The sequence below is a fragment of the Podarcis cretensis genome (assembly GCF_951804945.1).
Source record: "Podarcis cretensis genome assembly, chromosome: 17".
Lineage (NCBI taxonomy): Eukaryota > Metazoa > Chordata > Lepidosauria > Squamata > Lacertidae > Podarcis > Podarcis cretensis.
In genome coordinates this window covers 13025571-13045192 of record NC_137187.1, presented here as the reverse complement: position 1 = coordinate 13045192, position 19622 = coordinate 13025571, and the positions used below count along the sequence as shown (strand labels likewise).

The 19622-nt window shown below is 43.4% G+C and overlaps 1 protein-coding gene and 1 long non-coding RNA gene across 3 annotated transcripts in view; both read right to left on the bottom strand.

Moving 5' to 3' along the window:
• LOC307206637 overlaps positions 1 to 19622 on the bottom strand; it is a 160019-nt gene that overhangs the window by 27593 nt on the left and 112804 nt on the right. The window lies entirely within an intron of this gene.
• SLC44A1 (solute carrier family 44 member 1) overlaps positions 1 to 19622 on the bottom strand; it is an 83186-nt gene that overhangs the window by 23181 nt on the left and 40383 nt on the right. For both annotated transcript variants that reach the window (XM_079959381.1, XM_079959382.1), the window contains exons 5-7: positions 15450 to 15543; positions 5573 to 5742; positions 2203 to 2292 (exon numbers count right to left, since the gene is read on the bottom strand). In XM_079959381.1, coding sequence (XP_079815507.1) covers positions 2203 to 2292; positions 5573 to 5742; positions 15450 to 15543 — 354 coding nt within the window. The remainder of the gene's footprint in view (positions 1 to 2202; positions 2293 to 5572; positions 5743 to 15449; positions 15544 to 19622) is intronic.

The following is a 19622-nucleotide window of genomic DNA, read 5'->3' as shown; positions in this document are numbered from 1 at the left end:
CATGCCAATATTGATGCAGCGCAGCAATACAATTAGGGCAAAGACAGCCAAAGAACACTCTTGTAATTTTATTGCTTTTTATCTTGTATCGCTATATTTCCCTTGCCTGCTTCTTTTGCACTTTCCTATTCAGTGAAGTCTTATTCCCTGAAATCATCAATGGGAGGTGATTGTGGAATGTAAATATTGCCAATGCTTTGTCCCTTTATTTTTCTTCCTAATAATTGGCCGCATCCTCATTCAGTCCCATAAATCCTTAAACCAAATGGATATTGCTCCCATGGGCATAGCTTTAATAGTGCTACAATGGCTGCAAATCAATTGTTTCTGAAGTGGAAGGTGAATGGTTTTAAAGGAAGCAAGAAGGACAAAGGGAAGCATCACTTCCCTACTGATCTCTTCCAGTGTCTCTCTTTAAAGGCAGGAAAATGAACTCCCATCTTTGCAATGCTCATAGAACAACCCAGGAGGACGTATGCGCCCCATTCTCGAGTCATGCCTCAACATTTGCCTGAGCAGACAAATGCCAGTGTGTGGACAGAGGAAGGGAACATACACAAGCCCCACTTCAACAATGCCATTGTGTGCACCCCCCCACCCTTGGCTCTGTCCCTGACCTTCCCAGCGTTGCACAGGCTTCACTTGAACACAAGTAAAGTCTTCTAGGTGATCAGGGACCCTGCTTTATCTGGGACTCTGATCACTCATATTCAAATGTACACAAGTAGAAGCTCCATGCAGTGATTACCTGTGCAACATGGGAAGGGCAGGGGCTGGATGAGGCCCATTACAACGTTGGGAACGAGGCTTGCACGTGATCTGGATTCTGGCAGATAGTTAACCATAGCTAAGGGACCATTTGGATAGAGGGTGTCTGGCATAGGACCACACTAGTTAAAAAACCCACAAACACACAAACATATGGGATTTTCTAAATCCATTTCAATTGGGGTTTAGGCCCAGTTCTGGCACATAAACTGCTTTGGTCGCCCTGCATTTGTTGGGGGAGAGACAGGGGAAATATGTCCTAGTTAATTCTCCTCGAACTCTTAGCGGCTTTCAGTATCATCAACCATAGTATCTGCCTGGAGAAGCTGTATGAGTTGGGGGTAGGTATACCTGTATACCTGAAGGAGCGTCTCCACTGCCATCATTCAGCCCAGAAACTGAGATCCAGTGCCGAGGGCCTTCTGGCGGTTCCCTCATTGTGAGAAGTGAGGTTACAGGGAACCAGACAGAGGGCCTTCTCGGTAGTGGCACCCACCCTGTGGAACACCCTCCCTTCAGATGTGAAGGAAATAAGCAGCTATCCTATCTTTAAAAGACATCTGAAGGCAGCCCTGTTCAGGGAAGTTTTTAATATTTAACACTGTATTGTTTTTAACACTTGATTGGGAGCCGCCCAGAGTGGCTGGGGAAATTCAGCCAGATGGGCGGGGTATAAATAATAAATTATTATATTATTATTATTATAGGTGTCATCACTTTGCGGTGCTTCCAGTCCTACTTGGGAGCTCAACAACCAGAGGGTGTTGCTTGCGGAGTGCTTTTCAACCCCATGGAGCCTTCAGTGTGGAGCTCCTCGGGGCTCAATTTGATCCCCTGTGTTATTTAACATCTATGTGAAACTGCTGAGTGGGGCCATCCAGAGTTTTGGAGGACGTTGTCAGCAATATGACGATAACATACAGCTCTACTTCTCCGTTATGTCTGCAGGAGAGGCAGTGGATGTGCCTTGGTAATGGATTGGATGAGAGCCAACAAACTGCAGCTCAATCCAGATAAGACTGAGGAACTGTTAGTGGGTGGTTCCCTAGACTGGATGGATGGGAGGTTGCCTGCTCTTGAAGGGGTTACACGCTCTCTGAAGGAGTGGGTATGTAGCTTGGCAGTACTCCTGAATCCTTTGCTGCCGCTTGAGGCTCAGTTGGTTCCTTCACTGCAAGAAGTGAGGTTACAGGGAACCAGAGAGAGGTAGTGGCGTCCGCCCTGTGGAACACCCTTCCATCAGATGCCAAGGAAATAAACAACTATCTGTCTTTCAGAAAACATCTGAAGGCAGCCCTGTATAGGGAAGTTTTTAATATCTGATGTCTTACTGTGTTTTAATTTGTTGGAAGCCACCCAGAGTGGCTAGGGCAACCCAATCATCATCATCATCATCACTACCATCATCATCATCGACCAGCTTCAGCAACTTACCAAGTGATCCCAGAACAACAAGAATTGTTAAAATCCAAACAAGTACTCTTGAAATGTATCTTATTATCACCATCATAATCATGGAAAGCACTGCAGAAAACAAAAGAAAATAAGAAGGGTAATTATTTAAAATGGAAACAGCAAAAACAAAAAAAGGAGACTTTATTAATACAAATACAGTTGAATTCACTTTTTAACTGTTTGTACAAAAATGTACAAGATAAACTAGCTATCCTACTCAGTGTCTGATTTGCCAGTTAAACAAACCAACCCTATATGAACATTTACACATCATGGGACATATGTATATAACAGAGAGATGCAGACACATACAATGACAGAACTAATGTTGACATGATAGAACTGCAACTTTATTATCATGAGTTGCAAAAATACTGCACAACTCATGTTGAGCACAACCCAAAAAGTTGCATGCAGACACACACATGCTCAAAAAGCACAATTATTATGACAAGTATGAATTAAGATGTCAAGATTGTGATAAGAACCACATGCTACTTTATGCTTGAGCTGCGTTTTTCAGGAGAGGTCATTAAATAAGATCTTTTCACTGTCAATCTTCTACTTGTCTAGCTCTTTGTTGATTTGGAACATGAGGGTCTTGTCTCTTGGCACTTAGGATCATAATGCCATCAAGGGCGAGTTTCTCCTACAAACTACACTGCCTTGGAAAAGCATGAAGGAGCTTCAATGGCTTCCAGGCTGCAGGTATAATTTGGGAGGTGGCCACTATTCCTGAAAGGAACCTGGTTGGTCATTCACATCAAACAAACCAAGTTTGTTTATGTGTGTGCAAATGTAGAGGTATACTATAGCAAAAGCCTAAAATTAGCAAGTATCCAAAAACACAGAAGAACAGGTGAATGCTGACAATCACTTAAATCTGACTCAGAACATACACCAGTGAATACTGATAAAATGGGGAAATGTCTACCTGTTTTCAGACATTTAGTAACTTCAACCGGGATTGTCAACATTCACACATGCATGCCAGCATTCACCGACATTTGGAATATTCACTGCTACATGAAATGTGAAGGCTTTTAAGTAAAAATCAGCTACACTGACCGTAACTTGGCAACAATCATGCAAAATCAATTTAACTTAGTTGCCAAGTTTCAGAGGTCTACATTTCCACTATTCCTCCCAAGGAGATGAGTTTAACATGCTTGTGCTTCGTGGTTATTTTAACTGTCTATTAATCTTATTGTAACAGGCCTTGATCAATAACTGATGTAATCATCCCCCCCCCCCATGGGGGTATATAACAGCTGGGCCAGTTTGGTTTCCATTTTTAATCAATGGAGTTTTCCATCGGCTTTTTCTATTCTATTCAGTCATCAGATTAGTATATGTTTAAACAGAAACTTTAGTATTAATAATTAGGAGCTGTAGGTGAAATTCTGCTTGCGTGACAGGATTTCTTCTTCTTTTACCCCTCTGGCAAGTCCTCCATGTGCCGCGATCTGCTTTAGAGGGTCTCTCAACTTTCTGAAGCAGATTTGAGGGGACTGCAGGTGGAATGAGAGGTCCACAAGCAGAGTCTCATCTGCAGACAAATGGGCACCATTGGATACTATGCAATATGTTTTGGCAAAGGATTAACACTGGAATTGCTGTTGCTGGCTTCTGTCTGGGTTAATTCATACCAAAACTCCAATGTCACGTAATAATGCAAGTATTGTTTTTATTCCAACTCTGCACAAAATTAAGAAGAGGCTTTAGCTACGGCTGCAATCTCTAATCTATTTAATCGATTATTCAAGTAAGTAGTTGATCAATCACTGAAAGCCAATTTTAATTAAAACTGCACTGAATGTTCACCCTTGAACATTTAAAGTTAAAGTGAAGTTTTATAGGGGGACGAGCATTCTGCCCAAACCTGCTCTTTATTGCAGTCTTTTCCTCTCTATTGCTGTTTCTGTGCCATTTTTTTAATTAAAAAAAAAAAATTCTTTCTCCTTTGCTACATAATCTCAGCCAATTGAGGATCATGTAAAATGATAACATCCTAGAGCCAATCAGATTTGACTACAGGGTGATGCCAAGGAAAGCAAAACTGTGCTGCCCTCATTCTAAAGCCAACCCAGCTGTACCCATGCCAGAATGTGCTTCAGAATGCCCATTCAAGTATGCTGTGTCTCATTGAGAGCAGGCAGAGAACGTCTACACTTGGATGAACATCCCAGGACACTTTCTGATGTGCATCTGGGTCTGTGCTCTCCTATTGCTGCATTTATATGACTTCATTTACCGTATTTTTCGCTCTATAAGACGCATCTGACCATAAGACACACCTAGTTTTTAGAGGAGGAAAGCAAGAAAAAAAATATTCTGAATCAAATGTTGTTGAAGAGGCTTTGCGTGGCTATCCCTGAAGCCAGAACAGCAAGAGGAATTGCTGTTCTGGCTTCAGCGATAGCTGCACAGCCTGCATTCGTTCCATAAGATGCACACACATTTCCCCTTACTTTTAAGGAGGGGGAAAGTGTGTCTTATAGAGCAAAAAATACGGTATATGACTTCAAGTGTCCTCTCAACTGTCACTGAAAAGGTTATATTTTGAGGGGGGCATGTGTGTGTCAGCTCTGCTCTCATTTGAAATAATCAGATAAAATTTTAATTCATGGGACTAGAACATAAGGTACATTTAATTCTTTTTTAGGGTTAGTTAGGTATGTTTCAGAAACAGAGAATAGGAGAGTTATGAAATATGGGCCTTTTCTTCCAATAATGATTGATAGCCTTTGTTTATTAAAGTGCAAGCTCCACAATTCATGCAATCATGATCAAAAAGGGCAGCTATACTAAAGCTACGATAATGTTCACATTTACTTAAATGATATTTTCATTGACTTCTTGTTTTGCTTTGCAAGATCTCTGAGGGAGCACCTTACATGTGGTTCTCAGGCGATCTCCCACTGAACTGGGAGACTGATCAACTAAATAAAAGAATAAAAATATCAGCCCTACTTTTAACCCAAGTCCCTGAAGATATTAAGGGTTAAGTATCAACATTCACTTAGCAATCTGAACCCAAAGCTTAAACCCAAGTCTTATGAATACTGTACACTTGGGAGGTTGTTTTAAAGGAAAGCAGAGGGTTCAATGACAGTGACGCAGAGCTGAGTCAAAATCCCCACATTAGTTACATATAAGGAGAGTCAAATGCACATACATGTTAAAAAAAACATTTAATTCAGCTGCTGGGTAGGAAATATAATTTGGAATCGTCTGCTATAATAGCGAATACTGAACATGCTTTATTTCCACATTGTGGGGACAGAAGATGTTCACATTCTCCTGTTGCAGTACTGTAGAAATAGCTAAGAACGAGAAAAACAATTACCTAGTGATAACAAGCAAAGTCCCAATATAATCTCTCTGCAGGTCATTACTCCACTAATCAGCCTGTGCAAGACACTACTGTCACTGACAAAGGTGATCAGGGCCTCTGCAAACTTGGCATAGCAGGAAATGTTCACAGGAGCACAGCGATGGAAGAATGGAATAGGTGCACTGGTGATACAAGGAAAAAAAAAATCAGAAAAAAAAATTACTCCTAGGTAATATAAATGCCACATCAACACACAAATGGAAGGTGGAACTGATGCAGTACACTCCACCCTCGTAAACATCTAACCAAGAGCTGCAAGGTTAACGGAAAGGTGCTGCTGTAAATGGAGATGACTGTAATGGGTCGTGATGCCGTTTTTAAAAAACCAAGATATCCCAAGAAGAGGGTGGAGTGCACATTCTGATGTTTCCCGTCCCATCAACTCAGAACACAGAGCAAAACCCATCAGCCCCCAATACAATTTATTTATTTATTTATTAAAAATACACCGCTAGTCCAATATGTCTAGATACAATTAATTACGTGTAGCGTAGAAGTTTTGAGACATTTCCAGAAAATATTCAGAGTGTGGTGAGCCTCGGGCAGACAATTTTCTGTAACTCCCAGAAGTAAGGCTGCTCACCTTAGACTCTACAGAGACTGCAGCATGACATAAAGGAAGTTCAGGGCGTTTACATGTATACAGTGGTACCTCAGGTTACATACGCTTCAGGTTACGGACTCCGCTAACCCAGAAATAGTGCTTCAGGTTAAGAACTTTGCTTCAGGATGAGAACAGAAATCGTGCTCTGGCGGCGCGGCGGCAGCAGGAGGCCCCATTAGCTAAAGTGGTGCTTCAGGTTAAGAACAGACCTCCGGAACGAATTAAGTACTTAACCTGAGGTACCACTGTACATACCAGGGACCAGGACAATTCCCCTGCGGGCAGCAGCTAATACATTCTCCACCTACAGCGCCACGTACAATACTGAATACTGCTCCGAAAGCTCTGTCGATATTCAGCGGCAGGTTGGGTAAGGGAAAAACAGAGATAGGGCTGTGGGGGTTGGGGAGGGAGTCCTGGATGTTCTCGGTGCACATGTGCATATGATTATGGTTACCAGATTTTTTTCAATGAATCCGGGGACATTTTTTTTTTTTGCAGCTGAGTAGCAACAGGGAGTCAGTAGTGGGGATGGTGAGGCAAAAGACCCTGCGCCCAAGCACACATGCATGTTGTATAAAAGTGCAAAGCCCTTCTTTCACACCCTGTGAAACATAAATGCGCAGAGTTTTTTTAAAAACTGGGGAACGGCATGCTGCCTACCTGTGACTCCCGAGGCTTCCCTGATCTCCTTCCCCCTTCCCCCTTTGTTTTGACAGATCAGGGGAGGCTCAGGAGTCATGGATGGGTGGCCGTTGCCCAGGAGGGGCCAGCCTGGTAGTGCAGTTGGCTCTGGCTGGCTTCAGGAGCTGCTCATTGCCGTGGCGCAGGAAAAATGGTGGGCGCCATGGCAGCGGGCAGCTCCTGAAGCCAGCCAGAGCCAACTGCACTAACAGGCTGGCTCCGGGCTGCCGAGGCTGCCACTGCCATGTTTCCCGGGGACAGATTTGCAAATTTGGGGGCATTCCGGGGACGGAATTTGTCCGGGGACAGATTTGCAAATCCGGGGACTGTCCCCAGGAACCGGAGATGTCTGGTAACCCTAATGTAGATCTCTATGTAAAACTCCTTAGATCAAAGTGGGCAACCTTTTAGCCCCTAAGGGCTATATGGGCACACAGGCGGTGCATGCCAGTGGTGTGCTCTGGGCATGCACGCCCACACACACTCCACATATCTCACACAAACATTATTCCCTCCACTCTTTCACAAACACCCTCCACACACCGGTGCAATATACCTAGAATTCCAGGCCTAATTCTGCAGCTACCAAGCCCAAAGTCTCAAACACAACCATTTGTTTTGCTTTATCCTTATCAAGGAGTCTGGTTAATGACTGTTTCAACTCCGCTATAGCCAAGCAGGAGGGGAAATGCCTTCAAAAGCAGGGGTCCCAATGGCACTAGCCTCCCGGGGCAGAGAAGGGAAGATTTCCTTCCACCCCAGCACAGAACAGAACGTGTTCCTCCCAGCCTGTCAAACAGTTGTTTGGCAGGCTGAGAGGAGCATGATGTACACATGCACCTTCTCATGATTTATGTTGATGTCCTGTGCTCTTCCTTGCGATTGTACTCAGCTCAGCTTGGGCAACTGGCAACACTCTTTACAGGATGCTTGGGCCGGCTGCATGGGAGGCCTGTGTCGATCACATGAGACCTGCTGGCCACTGATTGATTTAGATCATGGGTAGGCAACCTAAGGCCCGGGGGCCGGATCCGGGAATCAGCATGTTTTTATATGAGTAGAATGTGCCCTTTTATTTAAAATGCATCTCCGGGTTATTTGTGGGGCCTGCCTGGTGTTTTTACATGAGTACAATGTGTGCTTTTATTTAAAATGAATCTCTGGGTTATTTGTGGGACATTGGTTCATTTTTTTTAAAAAATCAAAATATAGTCCAGCCCCCCACAAGGTCTGAGGGACAGTGAACTGGGCTCCTCCTCAGTTAGGTCCTGGTTTTAAGATTTCCACTGATGTTAGAACAAAAAGGTGTCCAACAATTGTAGCAAAATATCATTAAGAAAGAACTGTGTCGGAATGCCAAACATAGCTGACCTTCCCTAAATATTTTATTTCAATGCTGAAGTCTCCTACTTTGACATACCATAGCTAAATACAAATTTTGGTCCCAGTTTATAATATTATTCCATGTGCTGCAAAAGCATTGCTGAAGTTGTGCTTCGGCAGTGGTGCCGAAGTACCAACTTCTTGCTTTTGCAATAATATCCAAATCTCTACCGTAAAGAATGTTATGGAAATTCCACATTTCAGTCATCAATATGTTGCATGGAATTAGGGCCTACGGATAAAAGCACAACTTCCTGGCGTGTTAATGTTCCCATCAACCCCCATTCTTCCTACACAGAAAGCAGCATTGCTGCCACCAAAATATATACCAGACTGTCAAACCTATTTTTATTTCCCTTTGCAAAGAGAGAAGCTTTCGCATTTCTATTTGCAAGACACTCGACTTTCTAATTGGAATCAATGAACAGAATTACTCTTTCATATGCAAAGGGAGCTTTATTTAACCTCTAGGCTCTTCTGTCTCTGAATCAGTTCCTGCTGTCTTGCTTGCCAGGTTCAAGCAAGTTATGGCAAGCTGAGTATGCAATGCCTTTTGAGTCCTCGATGGGAAGTCTTTCAAAAAATGCTCAACCTTCGCTTCATGCAGGCAGAGTTGAATATGCTGCCTTCAACAAATCCCTTTCGCGATTTATTACTTAATCACTCACAAACATACTTAACACTCATTGTCTAATTATTATCCCCAAATTGAGAGGAAATTGCAACTTGCCACATCTAGAGAATTTTTAGAGCCTCCATTTCCACAGAGCTGACAAGCAGTTCTAAAGTGTAAGCTCTCAAGCGAGCTGCAATGACTAAAGCGTAGTTTGTGCAGATGGGAGTGCTAAAACTTCCTTGGCTTGTACAACTTCAGATTGCAAAGGCAAGCGAGGCCACAGAGTCAGCAGCACACCTTCCTGCTCCTCTAGGTAAAGGGACCCCTGACAATTAGGTCCAGTCGTGGCCGACTCTGGGGGTTGCGACGCTCATCTTGCTTTATTGGCCGAGGGAGCCGGCGTACAGCTTCCGGGTCATGTGGCCAGCCACTTCTGGCGAACCAGAGAAGCACACGGAAACGCCGTTTACCTTCCCGCCAGAGTGGTACCTATTTATCTACTTGCACTTTGACGTGCTTTTGAACTGCTAGGTTGGCAGGAGCAGGGACCAAGCAACGGGAGCTCACCCCGTCGCGGGATTCGAACCGCTGACCTTCTGATTGGCAAGTCCTAGGCTCTGTAGTTTAACCCACAGCGCTACCCACGTCCCATGCTCCTCTACTGAAGCCCTATTTAGGAGTTCATTTCCAAATGCCTGAAGGGGCCAGTGAGAACCTCACCCTTTCTACATCATGTCCACCACCACCAACACCCTCCCCAGCAAAAACGCGATCACCTCAGCCTGAAGGGAGCTGTTCCAGGATGCATGGAGTTCCTGATGCTGTCCTGTGCATGATGAGGGGGAAGATATAAAATCCCTGAAGCTGTTTGTTTTGCAAAAAGCAATTCTAACCGTAAGTATTACCATTATGTAAGAGTCATTTCACTTAATTCGGAATACTTTCTTACGAAACACCATACTTTCTAAAACTTTAGCTGTACAGTCAAACCTCGGAACCCGAAAGTAATCCGTTCCAGAAGACAGTTCTATTTCCAAAATGTTTGAGTTCCTGGGCACGGCTTCCGATTGGTTGCAAGAGCTTCTTGCACTCAAGCGGAAGCTGCGTTGGACGTTCCGAGTTCCAAGGAAAGTTTGAAAACCGGAACACTTACTTCTGGGTTTTTGGCGTTTGGGAACTGCAACGTTCGACAACTGAGCCATTCAAGTTCTGTGGGTTGACTGTATATAGAAAATATACACTTGAGGCAGGAGGATCCCAGTTTCTATGGAAGAAATCTTACCTAGCTCTCATACAACACTGGAGAAAAACACTCAAATATATTGTGGCATTAGGTCCTGTCTATTAGCAACTGCTTCATCTGGATACACCTGAGGAAGCGACAAGATAGTAGGCCTTGTTCTACTTGCTTGGCTATGAAACTAGCTGCATTTGGCTCTTCTCCTCTTTGAACTGTCACCTTTGGGCGGGGGGCCATTCCACCGGGCTACATTTGAGAGAGAGAGGGAGAGAGGTGAGAGTGCTTCTGTTTGAGCTGGCTATCGCAAGAATGATTTGGGAAGCTGAAGAACTGGGGTCGAGATTTACCTCTCTGTCCGCTTCTCCTTTATTAAAATGTGCTTGTTTCATTTTACAATATTTGCAGGACACCCTACAACAAAACGTTCAATGCGACTAACAATGTAAAGCAGAACAAGTAGGAAGCCAAAACAAAAACAAAAACAAATAACAGGAAAGCAAATGTGTTCTGTCTGCTATATTGTAACGTTATAGGCTGACATTATCTTGTTTTTTTATCTTTGTGCAGCGCTTGGGATACTTTAGATGTTATTTAATAATAATAATAGTAGTAGTAGCAGTAATAATAATAATAATAATAATGATGATGATGATGTTATATCTATTATTACTATATTTTACTATAAATATTATTACTATATATATTTATACTCTGCCTTTTTCCCTGACATGAGTCAATATAGCTTACAGATAAAAACAAGAATTGCCAAAATATAGGGGGGAAATCATTAAAAACAAGTGAGCATTAATAGAATTAAAAATATATAGATTTAAAAACATACACATAATTACAGCAATAACAGCACCTGTTATTAAAATAATAAATGAGTAACATAAAAATAAACATGAATAAACATTTTCATTACTTATGAATTCACAACTTGACTGAGAGAAAGGCACATGAGTCGAAACATTAGGTACCAAATTTTAGGATTCTTCTCCACCCAAAATACTCACTGCTGAGAGCAAAGTTTTCACAATTTCCTCCCTATAAAGGGATTTTTGTGGGAAGCAACATATTAAAGATAAAACTTATAAAACTTTGCTCATGTAGTGGGCAGTGTGAACAAATGCTCTTAAACGTGGTTTTGTTTTTCTATCTTTACAATGTGAACAGCAGATTCACAACTTCTGTTATCAGAGAATTACACAAATGTCAAAGATTTGCCACTAGCCAAGGCCCATGAAGTGGAATAGTTTGCACATGATTTGCATGTTGGTGCAATTTTACGAGGAAATAATTGTTTTTGAAGCAGCATAGCATAGGTGAGCTGCTCCTCCTGAAACTTCCCTCCATTTTGAAAGCAGTCTGCTATGCAGCACTGGGCGGCTTGACTTCTGTTTGAGGAAGAGCAAGCGTAAAGCCACCTTGGCGTCGCTAAAACCAATTTCATGGTTGTTTAGGTACTAGCCACAACCCTTTGTTGGTAGGGCAGGCCTGACCCAGCATAAGGCAAAATGAAGCAGTTGCCTCAGGCGGCAGATACTGAGAAGCAGGGAGTGGACACAGATGCATGTGTTACACAGCCTGCTCCATGCCCTATAACATGGGCAGGCAAACTAAGGCCCAGGGGCCAGATCCAGCGCAATCGCCTTCTAAATATGGCCCGCAGACAGTCTGGGAATTAGCGTGTTTTTACATGAGTAGAATGTGTCCTTTTATTTAAAATGCATCTCTGGGTTATTTGCGGGGCTTAGGAATTCATTCATTTTTTTTCTTCAAAATATAGTCCGGCCCCCCACAAGGTCTGAAGGACAGTGGACCGGCCCCCCGCTGAAAAAGTTTGCTGCCCCATGCCCTATAAGCTAGCCTGCTGTCCTCAGGTGCAGTGGAAGACAGTACAGTGGTACCTTGGGTTACAGACGCTTCAGGTTACAGCCTCCGCTAACCCAGAAATAGTGTTTCAGGTTAAGAACTTTGCTTCAGGATGAGAACAGAAATCGGGCTCCGGCGGTGCCGCAGCAGCAGGAGGCCCCATTAGCTAAAGTGGTGCTTCAGGTTAAGAACAGTTTCAGGTTAAGAACGGACCTCAGGAACGGATTAAGTACCGTATTTTGCCTTCTATAACACGCAGATTTTTTCTCCTAAAAAGGAAGGGGAAATGTCCGTGCGTGTTATTGAGCGAATGTGTGGTCCCTGGAGCCAATTGGTGCGAGGGGAGGCAAAAAAAAGCAGGCAAAAATCAAACCGCTCGTCTCCTAGAAGGAAAACTTGAAAAGAGGAAGCAGCTGCTTTCCTGCATTCTGCCTCAGGGTCTTACTGCCCACCCACCTCTGTTTCCTTGCTGTGTTTGCTCAAACGGAACAAAGAGCAGGGAAAGCCCCTCCCCTCCAGGCAAGCAGAGGGGAAAGCTGAAAACATGCAGAAGGGAGAGAGAGAGAGAGAGAGAGAGAGAGAGAGAGAGAGAGAGCGTGAGCTGGCTGGCTTGGGTGGGTAGGTGAGGGAAAACTTTTGCCTTCCTTTCCTCCCTACCCCTCTCCTGCATTCTTAGCCAGCTGCTTCTCTGCACACCCCTCTCCTGCTCCTTGTCCCTTCTGTGTTTTTCCTTCCCTCCCCACTTAAAATGTGGTTAAAAAGCATGGATCCACATGGATCCTCAGGATCTTTGCATTGGGTCAGCCCAAATTCACCATCAGATCACATAGCATGTCCATGGCTACAGCCTGCCCCCCCAAAATCACGCACCCACTGTTGCCTGGGGCTGCAATGGTGCAAAAATGTGGTTAAAAAGCATGGATCCTCAGGATCTTTGCATTGGGTCAGCCCAAATTCACCATCAGATCACATAGCATGTCCATGGCTACAGCCTGCCCCCCAAAAATCACGCACCCACTGTTGCCTGGGGCTGCAATGGTGCAAAAACGTGGTTAAAAAGCATGGATCTACATGGATCCTCAGGATCTTTGCATTCAGTCACCCCAAATTCACCATCAGATCATATAGCATGTCCATGGTTACAGCCTGCCCCCCAAAAATCACGCACCCACTGTTGCCTGGGGCTGCAATGGTGCAAAAACGTGGTTACAAAACATGGATCCACATGGATCCTCAGGATCTTTGCATTGGGTCAGCCCAAATTCACCATCAGAGCACATAGCATGTCCATGGCTACAGCCTGCCCCCAAAAAATCACGCACCCACTGTTGCCTGGGGCTGCAATGGTGCAAAAACGTGGTTACAAAGCATGGATCCACAGGGATTCTCAGGATTTTTGCATTGGATCACCCCAAATTCACCATCAGATCACATGTCTGTGGCCACAGCATGAAGCACAAAAATGATACATCCACTGTTTCATTCAGAATGTTTTTCCCCTTGTTTTCCTCCTCTAAAAACGATGTGCGTGTTATGGTCAGGTGCGTGTTATAGAGCGAAAAATACGGTACTTAACCCGAGATACCACTGTATTCTGGCCCCATTGTTAAAATAAGATTCAACTGCCAATCTGGCCGGCTTCTGTAAATGGCATAGGGGTAGGTGCCATCTTGTCCTTTGCCTCAGGCGGCAAAATCTCTTGATCCAGGACTACTCTTGCTCAGATACGGCCTTGTCCTCTGCAACCCCAAATTTACCATAGCTAGCCATTACTACACTGAACTCCCTTTTGCTGAAGCCAGGGATTATCTACTACCTGGTTTTATGTGTAGGAGACAAAATCTAACTTTGCTATAATGAATAAAAAATGAGGTCAGTGGTTACTACATGATGTCTTGGAATAAATGGGACTCTTGAGAATCCAGCGCATGAGACTAATTTCTATTTCAGGAGTTCTGACTCTGGTAGGTGTGAGATGTGCTGCCCCTTTTTTTAATAACGAACAGAATAATAAATTTATTCAAAGTGACCCTCTGTTCTTTTATTAATGGCTGTTGATTATATCCAGGGATATTACATGTCTTAATGGAATTGCAACTTCTCTCAAGTATAATCCTTCGTTTAATAATGTTCTGAGCTCTGTATGGGCGGGAGGGATTCTACATTAATACACACACACACACACACACACACTTACTTTCCAACACATGGATGCATACATACATATTCAGACCTTCATTTTTACCACGGCATACAAGGTTTTTTGGGAAGGCAAAAGCTCCATAAAACATTAGCATCAAAAATGAGCCTGAAAAACAGAAAGAAGTCTGGGGGGGGGTGGAATTCTCCCCCTGTGCCCATTTCACTTTTCAAAAGCTTCCTATCTGGCCCCTTATTACACTGTTTTGCAGTTATTTCAGGGAAAATAAAATATAACCTATCGCTGTCACTTTTACTAATAATAGGTTTTCTTTAATCCAAATTATTGGATCAAATAAACCATAACACAAACTACAGAACTGGTTAGGGCTGCCATAAGTTGGGGGTTTTCCTGGACGCTTTACACTTAGGAATACGGGGAAAGAAAATGAAATTAAAGTTTCTGAATTTAAAAATTAAAATTGAGTTTTGCAGATATCATTCCCTAAAAGCTTTGTTTACTTTCTGTGCTGATGAGGGGAAAAGGCTTGAATGCAAGAGAACTGCTCATAAACTCAAGCAATCCAACCATTTTAGAGATTTGGGGATTAGAATCAGTCAGAAATTATCTGTTTGAATGTTCAGACCGAATAACCAGTTTTAATTTTTCATTAAGTGGCCTTCACTTTCCTTCAGTTATGAGGCTATATGCTGATCAGACAAGCTCAGTAAACTACGAGCAGTGTCAAAGGTTGTTTCCAGATTAGATGTTAAACCGTGGGTACAAAGGGGATCCCTGCATAGCTATGACTCTAGTTTTCCACATTCTAGACTGAGAAACTCAGGAGCAGGATGTTAGGGGTCCAACAAAAACCAGCCAACAAACCAAGTGTCACTCAGTGAAATAAAAGAGAAGACACAACAGTTCTGTCACAATTGACAAAGAACCATTCTCATGCACGTGCATCAAACACGCCCCTAAGCTGTTTATAGCAGAGCATCCTAAAAGCGCTAAACTCCTCCAAGTTCCAGGCTGAGTGGTGGCAGCAGTATCAATATAAGACATTTTCCAATGTATTTTTAAATGCTGTCTTAACTTGTAAAGTGTATCAGATAAGAAACTGGTCCTTTTCCTTAGACAAGGGCATTAAAGGGAACACCTATAAATATACCCTGTGGCTCCATGCTGAACTAGCAATAAGGCTGCTGAGTCATTTTATCTCATATTAACAACAACAAAAGTTATGTTTTGACACAAGAATGAGACACAAAGCAGTCATTTCATTACCTCTCCGGAACTGGGAGCTTGGGGCAAAGCTTGGCAGCCCTTGGGTCTGTAGTGTATTCAGATGGCTTTAGTTCATAACTACACAAAGTGGAGCCTGTTTAAAGAAAAAAGAAAGGGAGAAAATGGAAAACATGACTTGAGGAGGAATGATCCACCACATCCATTGATATTATAAGCATGAACAGCTTTAGCGGCAGGGAAGCTAGATCTACAAAATACCAATTTTTCAAAGCTAAAGCCTCCCCCCCCCCACAAGCCTAGTTCTCCCCAAGAAAGAACTGGTGTAGTAGTTTACACCTGCAATAGCTCCCCACCCGCCTCTACGAATAAAGAGAATCAGGATCTAACCCAATGGATCAAAAGATTATGGAACTCTCCATTCCGCTAGCTGAGTTTGAGCCCCATAGCTAGTGGAGATAAAGCAGCATGCTTCTCCTAAATAATGCCACCCTCTGTGAACTGAAGCAAGCCACCGAATCCCATAGCTTTAAACTTGTATCAAGGGGTGACAAGTTATAAGTAGGAATGGCAGAAGGGCATTAAACATTCATGCCGCAGAGCTCACAGTAGATCAAGTTTTTTTATCACTGTACATTTTAAGCGTGCTCCCTTTTATCAGCTGCAGAGCCCCTAGGCCTAGTGTGTCTATCTGGAGGCAGTTACGTTTCTGGGTTGCAAGAAAGCCGCTGAAAAGGCTTCCCTGAGTAGCAAGGTCTCTGTGGGGAAGAAATGGAGATGGCACAATCTATTTGCACATTCAGAGCTTGTTGTCCTGGCAGTTCTCAAACTTTCGCATTTCCACTGAACTCTTTGGACTCTCCAGCAACCGCTCAAGAGAAGTGGATTTCAAACTCCGTGACCTTTTGGAAACCCGTTCTGTAGCTACCGTATTTTTCGCTCTATAAGACACACCAGACCATAAGACCCACCTAATTTTTGGAAGAGGAAAACAAGGGAAAAAAATTCTGAATCGCAGAAGCCAGGACAGCTGCGCAGCAATCCTGCTGGCTGTCCTGGCTTCTTGCTTGGCTGCGCGCAGCCTCTCCCGGGCAGGGGATGAAGGCTCCCACTGCCCAGGAGAGGCTGCGCATGCTAAGGCTCCTTCAAGAGCCATGCTCCCTTTAAAGAGCGTGCGGAGTGTGTGTGTGGCTCCTCAGGGAAAAGCCCCCAAGAGCAGCATACACGCTCCATGCGGCTCTTTAAAGGGAGCGCTGAGCAGAGCCTCCCGCCAGCATTCGCTCCATAAGATGCACACACATTTCCCCTTACTTTTAGGAGGGGAAAAGTGAGTCTTATAGAGCGAAAAATACAGTATTTATCAGTGCAGGAACCACTACACCGAAACCCTGCACGCTACAGGTGATTCGGACAGTGGCATAGTGTGGGGGTGGCCACAGGGGCAATTGCCCCGGGCACAAAATTGTTTGGGGGTGCAAAATTTCAACACCCAGTGCTGCCTCAATACAACTGCATGCTTCCTGTGCTCCGTTGAAAATGGCTTCTTTAAGAAGTGACCTCTCCTGACAACAGAGTGACTCTTCTTATCCCTGCAGCTGCAATCTCCTGGGTGACGCAGACACCATTAGGCTGTTGAACGTGCATGCCTACAGTTTTGCTCCCTCTCACCCCCCCCCATCCATGTGGCCCCGGGCACTGGTAACCCATGCTATGCCACTGGATTCCGAGGCACTTACTGGAGTGCAGTCTCCATTTGCGGGACCTACCAGACTTTCTGGGGCTACAAAGAGGACAACCTAAAGCAAACCCACCCTTCTCCATGACCTGTGCATTTTGGTCAAAGATTGGTTATGGTGGACAACTTAATTTTTGCCGTTGCTGATATTTTTCTGGAAGAATCTTGATAAAACCCCTGGTTCCCAGAAACATGGTCCTTGCTACTGACCGCACACGAGTTTACACAAGACTTACCAAATAGAAGCTCTTCTCCATCATTTTTCCATGGTGAAGCTTCATTGAAATGAACAGATTGTTCATATTCATATTTTAAGAATTATTGGAAAATACATAGTTATTTAAATTCCTCTTCTTACAGTGATCCAACTCTGCTGAAGCATATTCACAACAAAGCTTTACCAAGAAGGAATGAGGGAATTGTCATCACATGCCGACATTTCCTTCTTTTTACATGATCACAGATTCCTTTGGAATTACTCCACAGTTGTCAAACTCCTGACTCAAAAACTAGCTTCACAACAGAGGTTAATACAGAGAAGATTTTTTTTTTAATTACAGCAGACAAAAGTTGTACCAGAATACTGCAAAGAAATCCTTTTTTGACCAGGTAAAGACCCTAAACCCTAGCTACCGAGACACAGAGAATCAGGGTGGAGGGAGGAGAGTATCAAAAATAACAGGAAAGTTTATGAAAAATCTTTGCAAGGTTTGTGATCTTCAAGTCATCAAAAAGCACCTGCAGGTTGAGCGTTTTAGTATAAGAAACAGTCCAATTTCTCCCACTTCTTGACAATCCCTCTGTACATTTTTAATGGACCTAAAATGTGCTCAAAAGTGTTTTTCGTTCACTTTGTGATAGGCAGTCGCTGATATAAACACGATCCATTAAGAAAAGGTACCGCCCCTCTCAGCAGCCAAGCACATTGTTTCAAGTTTCTTTCCCCCACAAAGTCTTTTTATATTGTCTCTATAAATGTACATGACAGCACTGACAGATACAGACAGTCCTAGGCTATTACGAAGGACGCTGAAGAAGACCCCCATACAATACCACTGAACCGTGAAATATCAAACCAAAACATCTTATGTATCCATTACAACTTCTCAAAATTGCATTTCTGTTGAAATGACAGCTTGGGGGCTACATGCCATCTGGCAAAAATCCAAAGGTTACAAGAAGCCGTTTTCCCCCATAGCACCTTTGACTACTTCTCCTAGGCAACGACCCCATTCACACCGTATTTTTCAGTGTATAAGACAATGCTTTTTGCTAAATTTTGTTAGTCAAAAATTGGGGGTCATCTTATTCATGGAACAAACGGTATTTCCTTGATTTTCCCACGGCTGCCGTGAAAGCTTCTGCTTCACTCAGTGGGCAGCATTGGTGTCCTGCGGAAAGCTCAACAACTTTGAGTAACTTCTTAAGTTCTTAGTTTTGGATTTTTTTAAAAAATATAGGTCATCTTATACATGGAAAAATACGGTACTTATGAGAAAATATGGCAGAAATTAGCAGGGTTTGCTTAAAATAACCCCATGCCTAGGACTGATTTGGTACTAAGAATTGCCTTCGGTGACAATTTATTGGCTCTGATATTAAATTTGATTGGCTTTGATTAAATTTGACAAGTTAAATTTAATTAAAATGCAACTGTTGTTCACCTTGGGATACTCAGGTCTAGATAATGCCGTACTAAATCTAGCATAGATTTAAGCCTCTCTCTTCTTAAACCAGGAGGCTCTGTAATAATTTTCTCTAGAGACAAATACAACTCGGTTACTTAGACATCGGTAGCATATCTTAACATCTCTAAAGGATTTCCAGTAAACCAGAAGCATGGGATATGTAGACGTGTCACTTAAGACCGATTCTCACAACTCCCACTGAAAGTTTCAAACTATCTTAGGTCACAAAGAAACCTTAAAGGTGGCTCTGCAGCCAAATCCAGGAGTCAAAGATGCAATTCATTCCGTTTCAAGTCTCCATTGGTGGGAAAATTGCTGAAGCCACAACAGCTCAATTTAACATGGATCAAAGCAAGAAAGTGATTATATTGTTGTTTAGTCGTTTAGTCGTGTCCGACTCTTTGTGACCCCATGGACCAGAGCGCGCCAGGCACTCCTGTCTCCCACTGCCTCCCGCAGTTTGGTCAAACTCATGCTGGTAGCTTCGAGAACACTGTCCAACCACCTCGTCCTCTGTCGTCCCCTTCTCCTTGTGCTCTCCATCTTTCCCAACATCAGGGTCTTTTCCAGGGAGTCTTCTCTTCTCATGAGGTGGCCAATGTATTGGAGCATCAGCTTTAGGATCTGTCCTTCCAGTGAGCACTCAGGGCTGATTCCCTTCAGAATGGATAGGTTTGATCTTCTTGCAGTCCCTGGGACTCTCAAGAGTCTTCCAGCACCATAATTCAAAAGCATCGATTCTTCGGCGATCAGCTTTCTTTATGGTCCAGCTCTCACTTCCATACATTACTA